Source organism: Thermobia domestica, chromosome 9 (assembly GCF_964235325.1).
Source record: "Thermobia domestica chromosome 9, izTheDome1.hap1.1, whole genome shotgun sequence".
Lineage (NCBI taxonomy): Eukaryota > Metazoa > Arthropoda > Insecta > Zygentoma > Lepismatidae > Thermobia > Thermobia domestica.
The window spans coordinates 90,853,084-90,867,964 of NC_137462.1; the positions used below are offsets into that span (position 1 = coordinate 90,853,084).

Here is a 14,881-nt window from a genome sequence, read left to right on the forward strand (position 1 = left end):
CGGCGTTGGTCCGGAGAAGAGGAAGGACAAATTCTACTACAGATGAAAATGCTGTACACATTGATTCCTTCATGAAATATTCCATTAAAAAATTCATTTGATTGATTGATTGATTTTTGAGTTTTACGTCCCGTTCAGCAGCGAGGCTATATGAGACGTGGACCTACTGATTAACGTGGAATTCGAACCACGAGCTCCCGCCGGGAATCGAACCCGGGTCTCCCGCGCCAAAGTCGAGCATGCTAACCGCTTAGTCACGAAGGAGCTCAGAAAATTCATTTGAATTGAAATTTCATGTCAGTTTTTTTTTTTGATGAGTATAAACGTCACTATTTCAGGAGGTTAATGAAATAGTTTCTGAAACATTAGCAAATTAGTCATACTTACAAACAATCCCTTCTGGATTTCTCTAAGACAAATTACTCACAGTGCATTGCAGAGTTCTTAACAAAATATACAAACAAAATTGTTAAATCGTTTACTGAAAAAATAGTTGCTTTCGATTTTACCCTTCACTAAGCCACTTTTCCTTGGAGGGGGGAGGAAAATTGATCCCACCCCTAAGAACCTTGTGATTCCTCCACTAAACAACTTTTTTAACCTGGCACTTCTATCACATGGCTGAATTTTAGTAAGGTATCCAGCTTTTCTTTTATTCCTATTTCTTTTCCTCTGATGTATCAACCGGTGTCAATTCTGCTCGAAGATATCAATTCTTCCCCATAACCATCTATCTCAGAGATCTTCCATTTGACGGTGCAATAGGAGTCCTTCCTTATTTCGTCACACCACCTTCCATGTATGAGACACACATGCTTCTCTCTCATCTTTTGATATTCATTCAACGATTACCTGTGTTCACCTATCATCTCTCCTCCTTACAATACGTCCGGTCCATTGTCCCATTAGAGCCTTCATTTCCACACCATCTTCATTGTCAACTTTCTGATCTATGTTACTCTTTCCTATTTATGGTTGTGAGGTGACATTCAGAAGGCGCAATCTCTATCATTTGGAGAATGGTAACCTACTGATTAAGGTAAACTCCAGTGTAACGCACAACCTTCAACCTTCGTAGTTTGTTGGGGAAGTAGTTGGTATCCCAGAGATGCTCCGTCCCTGGGCCCTCTCTCAGTCTTGCGGAAACTCGAATCCATGGCCTTCATTTGACAAAGAGCGTCTATATTAGAAACGCCTAGAAGAAAAGCCTGAACAAGAAACAAATGACTCTTGCACTCACATTCACAGCTGACGAGCCAGTAATGAACCCATAATTGTGGTTTAGCATCAAGTATTCCGAAATAACGGTGTTGTAAATCTGTAATATTACTCAATGACGGACAACTACGGTAAGTAATACACTATATTAAAGCGACTACAATATAAAAACTTCTTTTAAAACCAAATTTTGATTTTGAATATACTAGTCCATGCACTATGACGATATTTTTAATTCTGTCTAGTTTTGATGTACTGTTCACACATCGTTATGCTATGTCCTTGGTTTTGCTGTTTCTACCACACTTGAAGTCTCTGCTACAGGAATGCTCTAGCATACACTTTGCTGGAGTTCTACTAGCTGCTAGATACTAGCACCAACGTCATCCTTTAAACTAAACCACCTTTTTACATAATAATAATAATAATAATAATAATAATAATAAAATTTCAAATCTATCTTACTTGTAATACAGTTGATCACTTGACCATCTGTACACAACTACAAATTTAGTTCACTGATCATCATGCAACGTTATATATATATATATATATATATATCTACATATATAGATATTTAATGAAAAGTGATTCAATCGTGTGCCTATGTACGGTATATAACATTGATTCTCTCAACAGGGATGGCGAAAGAGCTTTCCATCACCTATCTTTCTGGAATTCCTCTGGGTCAGTTTTGCTCTTCACGAACATAACTTTTGTTACTATGTGTATGTTGGGGGGGGGAGTAGGTCAGGAAGAATACCAAAGAGTGTACTCTTCGAAGACTGTGGAAAGAACGGGCTTCTACATTCTTTGTAACTGGTTATTTAAACTTATGATCGAGTTCTTCTGACAAGGAGACTTACGGAAGTGTCACTCACCGATTTGAATGAAACTTTGCACACTTGTAGAAGTTCTAAAATTAATCGACACGTATTTTTTTGTTTCGGCAATGGTGAAGATTTAAGGGTGGAAACCACCCTTTGAACGTTAAGGGTGGTCTCTAAGCATCGACCGAAAACAACCATTTAATTTAGAAGAAAACATACTGCCAGAGGGATTGTAGGACAGCTGATTCAGAATCTGACGTCAAAATTACAAAATTCAAAATGGCAGATCCAATATAATGATTACAATTACAAAATGTCTTCGGGTTTGAAATTTTCTGTAGACCAATTTGAAACTCCTTTCTGTACTCATTTTAATGGGATGCTTGATTAAAGCGAGTCTCTACCCCTCTCACTATAGTGTTTACAGAGAGAGAGAGTAGAAAGTGTGGCACAATCAATAAATCTAATAACTCACAGCTACACCATACAGCCCCTTTAATTTCTGGAAATGGTGTTATCACCGTTGTTAATTATTTTGTAGAAGAATGGAACATTTGGCCCTGGAGTCCAAAACAACATCTTTTAATCTGAAAATGTCCTTGTGAAAGCATCAAATTCAGGAAAATTAACATCAGGTCTTGTGAGATGGTTTCCAGAGGTTTATCTCCCAGCGCCTAATGCAAAGTCCATTTTGTTATTGAATTCGTGAAGTGGTCACAATTCATCAACTTTTCAACCTATTTTACGAACAAAAGAGTTCCTCAAAATACAAACCATTCGGCACTAACAACTGGTAGGGTTCAACCTCTTGATGTGTTCGTACATTTTACTGATATTGTTCTCTACAACTATAACAAATTTACATCTCCGTGATAATATAATTTAGATCCAAATCGCTGATTCATAATCAGTTTTCTTCTCCCAAATTTGTAAATCTTATTAGATATGGATGATACAAAAACAGTTATTTGGAAGAAGATTGTGCCGCATTTTGCGATTTGTCACAGTTATTGCTGTAATAAGGTGAGCTCGGCGTAAATAATGTTTATGCATCACACACTTTTACATAAGCACCGCAAATAGGGAGAGGTGTAGAACTTCACTTTAATAAACCATTCCGTTAAAATAAAGGGATTTCAAATAGGTCTGCAACCTTCTCGTAGTAACCCCTGACAAGTATAACTGTTCTTGGCTAAGTGCAGAGAATCTCAAACCAGAAGACTTTTTGTAATTGTAATCTTTTTTATATTGGATCCGCCATTTTAAATTTTGTAATTCTGACGTTAGATTCTGAATCAGCTGTCCTACCCCGCTTGCAGTATGCTTTCTGTCTATGCTTGAAGACCACCCCTAACACTCAAAGGGTGGTTTCTAGCCTTAAATCTTCACCATTGCCGGAAAAAAAAAAAAAAAAAAAAAAAAAGTACGTATCGATTATTTTTCGGTGTTCTACAGGTATGCAGTTTCATTCAAATAGGTGAGTGACACTTCCATAAGTCTCCTTGTGAGTGATAACAGTTAACTAAGACACACATTCCAAAATTTAAACATATTTATATATATTGTTCTCTCGTGGAGCGCTAGCTGCTTACAGTGAACAGTTCCACTATACTTTTTCAGATCTTTCCTTCTTAACTAATTGTTATAATGAAAAAGAAATAGGGGTGTTGACTGGGTTTAAAAATACCAAATGTTAAAATAAATAATAAAACGGTGATCGTCTCATATATGCCTTTTTTTTCCTCACTTCTGCAAGGAGAGAGAAGCTGACCAGATTTTCCGTTTCTCCCCCTCTTAAGTGGCAACAACACAGTGATAGGAACGGGATATATGAAACTGGCCGGTTTCTGTTCTGTGTGTGTGAGAACTCGGGGCAAAATAGTTTCCTTTTTACCCAAATGCTAAAGGTCATTCCTGTTATTTTCATTTGTTCTGTTTCAAGATTTCCCATCTTTAAGAGGATAATGAACCCCACAGATTAACGTACATGGTGGAGAACGAAGTAATTCCGAAATGGGCATAGAAAAAGTAACAGCGACGCCATAAATGTAGTCGTGTGACAGGTTGCCTTATTTAAAATTTAAGAAGTGAAAGTAAAAATTAAAATATGTATGGGAAAGAGCGAATATAGTGAGGTTTTATTTCCGCTTTGCAATTCCTTCGTTCCTATATATTTGTAAGCTATGTTCATGGAGTAATACTAATTAACAAAAAGTAACTACATGTATGTCAAATGATCTTTTATTTCAAACCCCGTACAACAACGTATTCGTAACCATATGACTGTTCCTCTGTATTTACATGAAATACGTCCTGGGTCTTCGCATAGAAAATCGGGGCAATCTGGATTTGTCGTGTGTCCTCTTCGGAAGAGGGAAAAATATCTTGGAATCGTGGAACTGCTTCACTTGAGGTCTTCTACATTTAGCAGCATCCACCTGCTCTACTCGGATTATCTGCAAAATGAAAAGATTATATTTACTTACCAATACTTTAAAATCACTTATTCCAACATTGAATTCAAATAATATACTCTTATCAATTTTGAACGCTATGAGTATAAAACAGCATTCTAAATTGAATCGGCTACAGACGATTAGAAAAACAAGTCTGTGAAATATATAATGGGAAAATAATTCTCGGCGCACCACACAGGTAACAATATTCGCTATTTCATATAATGGTTTTCACTTACTTTCATTTGCATTATGTATAACCTTACTGACAATACGATTAACATCGATTGAATTGTAAAGTATGATAAATCTCATACAATCTGCATTTGTTTAAAACTAACGAGTCATGAGTAAGTCTACTATATGAGAAAAGCACACAACAAAATTTCACGTATTGAACGCAACTGGAGTGAAGTGTTCTATTTACGTAATTTTGTTTCGCTTGTTCTAAGCATTATCATTCAAGAAATTGAACTACCAATTAACACTCGATGATTAACAGAAAAGTGCTCTAAGGCGATTTGCGTGATAACTGCGAATTACTATTTATCATCATCTTCATATTTTTCATTACAAAATTATATAGTTAATTTTAGGAAATGGGTAGTCTGGAACAAGACTCAAACCCAAACTCACCGTGTCAAACACTACGCTAGCCAGTCCGCTCACTGAACAGTCACAAATGCTTCCATTTTTGATTATGTTCGGTTGCTTAGACTGAGAGGCGTAGTAGTTATAGAATCAGCAAGGTAACCCGGACCAATATTCGAGTCGCGGTCCGGTCGTATATTTTTTCATGCATATAATTAGTACTCTGTTTAAATAAAAAAATTCTGAATATTTCTCAATTCACGAGAAATATTGTCTTGGCTTGTACCAAAACATTTCTGGTTTCTTTCATTCTTTTTTCTTTTTGAATAAAAAGGTGGAATCATATGTTAGTGTTGAAAAATGACATCTTTCAATTTTATATCCCACCATTATGCCGTGTAGGACAAAGAATACGTTAATGATGTGAATGAATGGAATGGTAATATGAAGAAAGTGGGAGGAAACGGAATAACCCATGCACACGATGCTTGTCACCATTAAGCCCACTTGACGTGCACTGGGATCAAATCAAGGGCCTCACGCACGTGAGTTGAACGCTCTACCACTGAGCCACAGTGGTAGATGTGTTGAAAATAAACCCATACTTGTATTTACTGATCGATGATAGATGGTATCTCTGGAGTATATCAACTTGATCAGTTCCTAAAATTGTCATCTGTAGAAACTGACATAGACATAACCTGCTTCCTTCAACATAAAAACTGGAAAGGAACCTATTTTCCTCTAAAATGTGCCACTCATAATTCCAACAAAAGATGTGAAACTAATATTTTTTTTATTTCTTGAGGATGGGGTCAAAATATCCATCATCTTTTACCAGGCGGTAAAAACAACAAAGACTCTTCCACGATAAATTTAATAGTGACGATTGTTTAAAATTATTTTACTGTTTAAATTCCTGAAAGCCTCCAAATATTGACTGTGCAAGGAACCGCTGGCAAATTTAATGGAAGTTAAAATGTCAAAAAGTGTTCTCTGTGAGTAGCCATGCACCATCAAATCGATGATATCTTGAAATTGAATAATTTCAATGAATGATCTGTACTTACAGATACTTAAATGTATTCATACACAATAACACACTGAGCAAGGCTATGTGATAATACGTTAAAAAAAAAAAATCACGTAACAGTTTCAACACAATAACTCTCTTCCTCAGACTTCCACTCTTCTGGCTGCCTGGGAGTTGATCATCACTTATATATCTCCGGGGAACAAATTTTAATTAGGCTCCGCCCCTTCATTAAAAAGTAACACTTGTGTGGCTTTCACTTTCACCTTCTAGCTGCACACGTGTCCAACTAAAAGTTTACTTTTTTAGCTGGATATATTCTGTCCTCTAATTATTCTTATTTTCCTTATTATTTTTTCTCTTTCTTTCTTAAGCAGAATCTTCTGCCACACTCTATTTATCGAGAATCCTGCATTCCAATTCATCACCTCGTCTCCTGCCTTCATAATCTCCCTGGTTTCCTTCCATTTTCACACCAAAGTTCTGTTCTCTACTTCTATGACCTCTGCTCCTTCCCACCCTATCCTGTGGTTTGTCTCTTTCTGGTGCTTGTACATCGCATTGTTGTCCCTTTTCAATCTTACATCATCCTGGTGCTGTTTAATCCTTTCTTGCACACTCCGCGTATCCGACTCTATATATTACTCCCCTTTGATCTTTGTCCCTATTGCTTTTCTCTTGGTTCTTCTGACTAGTTCAATTATTCTGCTTCCTCCTTTCCTGTACGTCCTAATTCCTGCTTTCCGAAGAATTCTCTTTATCTTCTGTTTCTTTGCCTAGGCTTCCTATTCCAAATTATTTTCTGTTCTTGTCTTCTTTCTCTCTCTTGCTATGTTTCTTGTGACCCTATCCTCTTCGTTGTATACATTTCCCCTTAGTTATGTCCAGAACTTCTTTAAGTCTGTTTTCCTCTGTTCTTAATTTGTGTTTAGGTCTCCTATTCTTTCTTCCATGCTTTTTATGAAATTATTCTTTGTGCCCTCATCCACATCACTTTGTTTGTAGCAATACACTCCCGCTGCACACACTTTTTGGTACCAGGATGTAATAAACTCTCCTCCTTCCGACTTCTTTATTTTCATATCTAAATAGTTTATCTCCTTGTCTACTTCTATTTCATTTTCTAGTCTAATCCCTTTCTTTTTATCTTCCATGTCCCTTATTAATTTTTCCAGCTGTCTTTTTGTTTCCTTCCATACTCCTAAACAGTCGTAGACATAACGGCAAAAAAGAAGCAGTCTTTCTCCTCCTCTTTCTATCGTCTCCTTCGCCCATCGATTCATTATTATATCTGATAGTACTGGACTCAAACAAGATCCTATATTAAATCCTTCCTTCATTTTAACAATCCTGTCTCTGATTATACAGTATCCATTCTCCCATAATGCCTCTAATTTTTTTTCTTACCTTCTTACTATCCCAATTTTCTATTCTCTTTTCACCCATTTCCTCTTCTATTATTCTCAATATTTCTTCTCTCTTAAGGCTCGGGAAGATACTCTTAACATCCAAACTAAATAGCACTGTGCTCTCATTTCTTCCTAATTTATCTATCATCCTCCTAACCTCTTGCGTAATCTTTACTCTCCTACTTTGTTGTCCTTCTATCACTGCCTCGGCTATCCTCTTAAGCTTTTTCTCCAACAGTTCTAACATATTATTCCTGCAGTTAAGCACCGGCCTCAACTTCACTATTTCTTTGTGGATTTTTGGAAATCCTTTCACCCTAGGTAACTTTCCTTCTTCTCTCACTAACCTCTTGAACCCTTTCTTTTTGCAGTCCTCTATAATTTTTTTCTTTATCTCTTCTTCTTGTCCTTTTTCCGCCACATCTTCATATGTCTCGTCTTTCAGATCTCCAAGATTTTCTTCATACCATACTTTATCCATCACAACTATAGCTCCCCCTTTTGTCTACCTGTTCCACTACTATGTCCTTTCTCGTTCTTATCCTTTTCATTCCCATTTTCTCTTTCAGTCAGATTACCTCTGTCTTCTTGATTTGTTATTTACTAGTTTTCTCCGAATTCTGTTCCTATCTTCTTCATCTTTTATTACCTGAAGTGCTTCCTCTATTCCATAAACCGCTTCTTCCTTATCTACCTCCTCTTTTGCTACTCTGAATTTATATCCTAGACTTAAAAAAACTGTTTCTCTTCTTCAGTAATCTTAATATCTCCTATGATTACTACTCTTTTCTCGTCTATTGTCTCTTCTTGTTTCCAGCCTATTCTTTTACCTTTCTCTCTTAATATCTCTCCTTTTCTTCTGAACTTTTCCTCCTACACTTTCATGTCCTTTATTGTGAATTCTCTTGTAAAAATTTACATAGGAGAAACAAAAAAGAAAATGCAAAAAAAGGATAAAACAACACCAGGATGATGTAAGATTGAAAGGGACAACAATGCGATATACAAGCATCAGAAAGAGAGAAACCACAGGATAGGGTGGGAAGGAGCAGAGGTCATAGAAGTAGAGAACAGAACTTTGGTGAGTAAATGGAAGGACACCAGGGAGATTATGAAGGCAGAGACAAGATGATGAATTGGAATGCAGGATTCTCGATAAATAGTGGGAGAAGGTTCTGCTTAAAGAAGAAATTAAAAATACCCAGTGAAAAAAAGTAAACTTTTAATTGGACACGTGTGCAGCTAAAAAGTGAAAGCCACACAAGTGTTGCTTTTTAATGAAGGGGCGGAGCCTAATTAAAAGTTGATCTTCGGAAAGTATATAAGTGATGACCAACTCCTAAGCAGCCAGAAGGAGTGGAAGTTTGATGAAGACGCAGTTATTGTGTTGAAACTGTTACGTGATAGTGCTTTTTTACATATTATCACATAGCCTTGCTCAGTGTGTTATTGTGTATCAGTACAAAATGGAAACAAGGCCTGATAGAATAGTTATACTTAAATGTATATAAAATTAACTGTTTTAGTTTATGCTAAAAATAATCGTTCAATTAGACGAAGGAAACAATGTTATCCACAAATTTGCAATGAAAAAAGGAAGGCAAAAGCTGACTGGTCATATACACGATGCACTTTCATTTTAAAATTATATTTAAGTTGGGTATTAGATGTCCTTTCATGATATGTTCGAGGATTCTATGATATTTTGCCGAAAGTGTAACAAGTTATTATTAACATGTAGCTATTACCCATGTTTTTCAGATTTCGTTACTAATTTTTAGTTACAGATAGATTCGAAGCTTGTACGAACAATACTTTCTTTAGCATCTGTGATTTTTTTTTTTTTTTTTTTTAACCAAGAAACATTTTTGAATGGAATGACAAATCGTACGGTACGTGACGTTTTGGCGCCGCCGTTTGGGCGCGGACGTTTGGGCCCCGCCGTTTGGACACTGGACGTTTGGGCGCGAAGCCATTTGGGCGCCAGACGTTTGGGCGCGAGTTAAATTAAAAAGTCATTATGTTAGGCGCTGAGTAGTAAGTTCGAATCAAGATATCACAAGGTGTCTACTGTAGTGGAAGCCCTTGAATTATACTGGATTTTGTTTTACATACTAGAAATACTGGAATTTGAAAATTCTAAAAACTGAATTAACAATTAAATTTTATAAATTTAAGTTTCAACCAAAGTTAAGTATGCTTTTTATTTGATAACTTTTCAAGCCAAAGGTAAGTAGACCAGACTAGATATGATTGACTGCATTACGTACATAGTGAGCCTATTCCATTAAAAAACTTAAAGCAGGACTTCTACTGTAGTTATGCAATAAGTGTGAATGTCAAACACATTTCTAGTGGCTAAATGACCAATATATGTACACTTAACTATTATTTTTCACTTTGAAATCGTTCTTTTTTTTTCTTTCGCCACTTTCTTTAGTGCAGATTAAATGCTTACAATGGGACGAAAAAAAGTGTGTTAAGTTTTTATTTTTATATTGGAATGTTAATAAAAAAAAAAGTGATACCAGAAATACAGCATACTACAGTTTCTAAACTCAATGTCTTAGACACCTTGTATTAACAGCTTTCCCTCAACTCGATTAGGATTTTTAGATTTCTGGGCTCTCGGCATGTAAGGCCATTTAGCCCGTCACATTTGAGGGGGCACACTATCCGGGGAAAGGGAAGGAAGAAAGGATTGGGGAAGGAAGAATGGATTGGGGAAGGAAGGAAGCGGCCTGGACCTATAAATTAGGTACCACCCCAGCATTTGCCTGGTGTGAATGAGGAAAACCTCATTCAGGGTGGCCGGCCTGAAAGAGCCTGTTACACTTTTTCGACCGAGTGCCCCTACCGGGAATCGAACCCGGGACCACTCGCACCGAAGGCGAGAGCGTTAGCGACTACGCTACGCGGGGCCACATCTCTCAACTCGAGTGCGTGGAAATCTTTTATTGGTAGTTCTTTATTGGACTTAAGGAAGAGTTTGGCAAACGTAATACGAAAGAAAGCAAATTTTAATATTCATAAGTATGTAATTATTAACTTTTTTAAAAAATACAAAAATTAAATCAATATGTTTTAATTAACATTAAGAAAATTATTAACAGTTCGTCTGATTCCTTCATTTCCTAGCTTTCTTATATAATACAAAAATTAGATCAACATTAGATCAGAAGTACAAGAATCGTGAACAAGCAAAAAATCAATCCATGACGAGGTTAGGCAACAAATGCCACAAACGCATTAAACTATTTAATTTAGATGAATAAATAAGATAGAAAATAGATAGATAAATGAGGTTAGATAAAGATAGAAGTGTAGGAAATGTATATATCTTGATTCGCGCTTAGTTTTCAGTGCCTAGCTTACTTTATATTTCGTAAATTGTGATTTTTACTATGTACCTCGCGCCCAAACGTCTGGCGCCTAAACGACTTCGCGCCCAAACGTCCGGCGCCCAAACGTCAGCGCCGAAACGTCCGCGCCCAAATGGTGGCGCCCAAACGTCCTGTCCCGAAATCGTAAAAGTGTACAAGGGTGGGCTAACAAGTAGAGAGCCTACCTAAAAGAATGACATTGTGAAGATATGTGTATTTGAACACATAATGAAGCTTTTTATTCCGGACTTTGGGACATTTTATTTTAAAATTTAATGCAGTGAAAAGCATAATAGTTTATTTAATGTTGAATCACTTTTCGATTTTTTTTCTAAATTCATTTGCTTTTCCTACTAGGAAGTTTTCTTGCTGTCTGTTAATTCTTTCTACACATGTAATTTCTTAATCAATAAAAACGATAGATTGTTTCCCTGTCAGCACTTCTATCATCACCTCACCTTTGGTTAATCTATGAGCACGCACTTTCCATCGAGACTGAAGAAAGTCAACGACCAAGGATATTAACCCGGAAAGGACATCGAACAAAAACCATTGAGAGACTTTTGGAAGGGTAGTCCGAATTGAGTTGGAGACAAGTCAACATGTAAGAACGCGAACTAGAATTCCGAGTTTACGATATGTTTACCTTGCTTCTAGCCTAGAGAGTACTTTGTCTTAGCTAACGCCATAGCTGTCGACCACGATGGATAGTTCGTTAAAGAGCAATTTCGATTTTCATTGAATTCACTATTCGCAACGCTAGTTTTCCCGGCCGGGTTTCACTCACTACTTGGACGCCCAGTAGACCAGAGAGAAAGGATGGACGGACATCAACCCACCGGAAGAATCGTCGAGGAGGAAACACCGAGATTTGCAAGTAAGTGCGAGTAGATTAACCAATCCTAAAAGTTATTCCCTTCTCACGCATTTCAACCCCTTTGACATCACAATATGTTTCCTTTATATATGCTCGATTTTATTTGTATGCAACCAAGGTCAGGTCCTGTACCTCATGCTCTACCAAATTCAATGTTTACAAAATCCTGGGCGCAACTTGTCAGTTCTGACATCCCCAATTACCAGGGTTGGCTGGTTTAAACCAACTGGTTTTTTCAAAAAAACCAACTGATTTAAACCAAAAAACAAAAAATGTTCACAAAAGTGTAAGTGTTTGTAAAATCTTGATGAACACACATTTGTGGGTTATCACGTTTCACTCCCGTATATTATTTGTATTATATTCAGACCTAAATTCCCCATTCATTACTCAAAAAGATTATACTACAAAAACAAACTTTTTTTAAAAAAGTTTATAAATGTTTATTTTGTGATTTTTTGTAGTTGTTGTTATTGTTATGTAATTGAATCGAAGAAAAATTCTAAATATTGTTTCGTTTCAATGTTTACTATTGATGAAATACATCGAAAATGCCGTACTTTTTTTTTTTTGTGTGTGTGGGGGGGGGGTCATACAGACCCCACGAGAGGCATTTAGTGAAATAAGTATCTTTGGTATCTATTTATGTATAAATGAGTCTGAGCCAAAGTGGACTCAAATAATTCGTATCTTTATTCACTTTTCTTATTGATATGCAGATTAAGTCGGTGTATTTCTTTAATTTGGACCAATAAAAGTCGTTGTTAACTAACTTGAACTAAATTAGTTCTTCTGTACTCCGTAGTACTTTGAAATTGTTCATATGTAATTCTGTGTAATGGTTTCACTTGTGCAACTGTATCTTTTTGTCCTTCTGAAATGACTCTTGACAGTTATATCAAGAAGCATGTAAAGATCAGTACAACGTATTTTTATCAGGATTCCTTCGTGAGTGAGTCGGCAGACGTATCGCATTTGTTGCTAATTAGTCCTGGTTTCGAGTTCAAATGGAGGACAATTTCTCTCGGATGTAACTCGAGAAGCGGTTTTTATTCCGCTTTAAGCTTATGTGACCCCTTCCAGCATAACCCGGTTGTTGCATAATAACATCAAGGCGAAACAAACTTATTTCTGTCCATATATGATATGAATATATAGAGCAAATTATTTAAACCATAAAAACCTGGTTTAAACCAAAAAAACAGGTTTTTTTGTTTTTTTAAAATAAAAACCATGGTTTTTGCCAACCCTGCCAATTACACAATTAATTAGCATATTATCTGAGCTTTCAGACTGACAAAGGGCAACTCCACAATATGTCTGAATTACAGTGAATGTGTATCATGTGTGTCCACACCAAATATGACCTGTAAATAACTTTTTTCTTTTCAGATACTGGAGGAATAAATGAGGGAACATGACGCCACCTTCAGGCTCACAATTGAAAGAACGTAGTCATCCTACTACTGCAAAAGGATTTGTCGGGGAAGTAGATTTATGAAGACCATGGAGGAAGAAGCGCCATCATACTCAACAGTAAAGTAATGAGTTGCTCAATTCAACCACGGTCAACAGACTATCGCAGTCAAGCCACGCCCAGAACAGTGACCACAGACAAAATCACCATGTTTGTGCATGACATGATTCTCGATTATCGTCGTAGGACTGCAGCAAACATCGCTGAGACTGGACATGTCCAAGGAAATCGTGCAAAATATTACCAGCAACGAATTGTAGATTGTTAGGTGGGTTCCCAGGTCCCTACCAGAAACAGCAAGAAATGGTGTTCTCAGAGCAATATCTGCAGGGCTTTCGTGCTGATACGGAGAAATTCGTGCCGTAAATCTGGATCTATCATTTTGACCCAGAAACACAGCAGCACTCGAAACTTGTAGCAATGGAAACAAGTAGTCTCCACCCCTCAAGAAGTTCACAGTACAGATTTTCGGTGGGAAGCTGATAGCAAGCATTTTCTGGGATACAAAAGGTATTGAGTTCCTGCAGAAGACAGCACCATCACAGGATCATATTATGATCAGTTAAGCAGTCAACTATGAGACTGCAACATTGGAGAAAGGTGTCATTTTCCATCCTGACAATGCACCACAACGTACTTCCCGAGCTGCTACTTACGGCCCGGAGGATGCGCAGTTCGATGAGTTGTCCAATCCCCATAATGATCAGACAGCATGCTCCGATATTATCATCTCCCAATAAACTGAAGCAACATTTACGTGCAATTTGCCGTTGGATGATGCAGTCATTGATGCTGCTGCGAAATGGTGTGATGATCAGGATGAAATGTTTCTCTTGAGGCATATCAAAGCTGGAGAAACGGCGCGACACGTTACATTGCAGAGAGTTTACGTTGAAAAATCGTGTAAGTTGGTGCTTGTAATCATTCTTTCATAGGTAGACGCACTACTTGTTAGATTGCTCTCGTACTCATTATATTTGTTTACGCTGTAACTGATTTATCTAATGTGCTGTAAATGAAACAGTTTCCTTCACAATCACTTCCTAATATTCAGAAAGAAAAGAAAATATTTACTTTTTTTTTCGCTTTCTCTCTTGCAAGTAAAATAAAAATTGGGGAGTTAGAAAATCTGTAACAATGAAAAATATGATTTATATACCTTGTGACATGTAACTACAGGTAACACACAACTGAAACATACTTGACCATTTGAGGAAAAAAAAAAGTTTAAGACTTCTTACACAAAATTTATTCCAAATTTTATTAAATTTACCATACCTCATTTATAATATAAAGAAAATTATTTAATTGTGCCTACTTTACATTCACTCCAACTAATAATGGTAACCTTAGCTGAAGGCGACAAGTAGGTAATTAATATCTGCACAGTATAATTCTGGTTTCATTACATACAAAAGTAAGAAAACCGAGGGATGTGCAGCACAAATTCTTAACCTACAAAAATAATCATTAAAGGCCAAATAAGTAGTCCGGATTCCGCTTTAAGCATCAGTATCGAAAATAAAAAAGGACGATGCTCTTCAACCAAAAATTTTCTTATGCTCTTCTACCATAAACTTTTTATCCTTATGCAAGAAAGAAAACAT

The 14,881-nt window shown here is 36.7% G+C and overlaps 2 protein-coding genes across 2 annotated transcripts in view; both read right to left on the minus strand.

Moving 5' to 3' along the window:
- Positions 1-4,271: 4,271 nt before the first annotated feature.
- The window catches only part of LOC145694849 (large ribosomal subunit protein eL20-like), a 30,518-nt gene continuing 19,908 nt past the window's right edge, over positions 4,272-14,881 (minus strand). The window contains exon 4 of the mRNA XM_081771541.1: positions 4,272-4,504. Coding sequence (XP_081627667.1) covers positions 4,346-4,504 — 159 coding nt within the window. The 3' untranslated portion in view covers positions 4,272-4,345. The remainder of the gene's footprint in view (positions 4,505-14,881) is intronic.
- Positions 4,446-14,864, minus strand: LOC145694848 (uncharacterized). The gene is made up of 2 exons (XM_081771540.1): positions 10,979-14,864; positions 4,446-10,947 (listed from the first exon to the last, which is right to left on the minus strand). Exon 2 carries the CDS (start codon positions 8,016-8,018, stop codon positions 7,470-7,472), a length of 549 nt encoding a protein of 182 aa, XP_081627666.1. The 5' UTR covers positions 8,019-10,947; positions 10,979-14,864; the 3' UTR covers positions 4,446-7,469.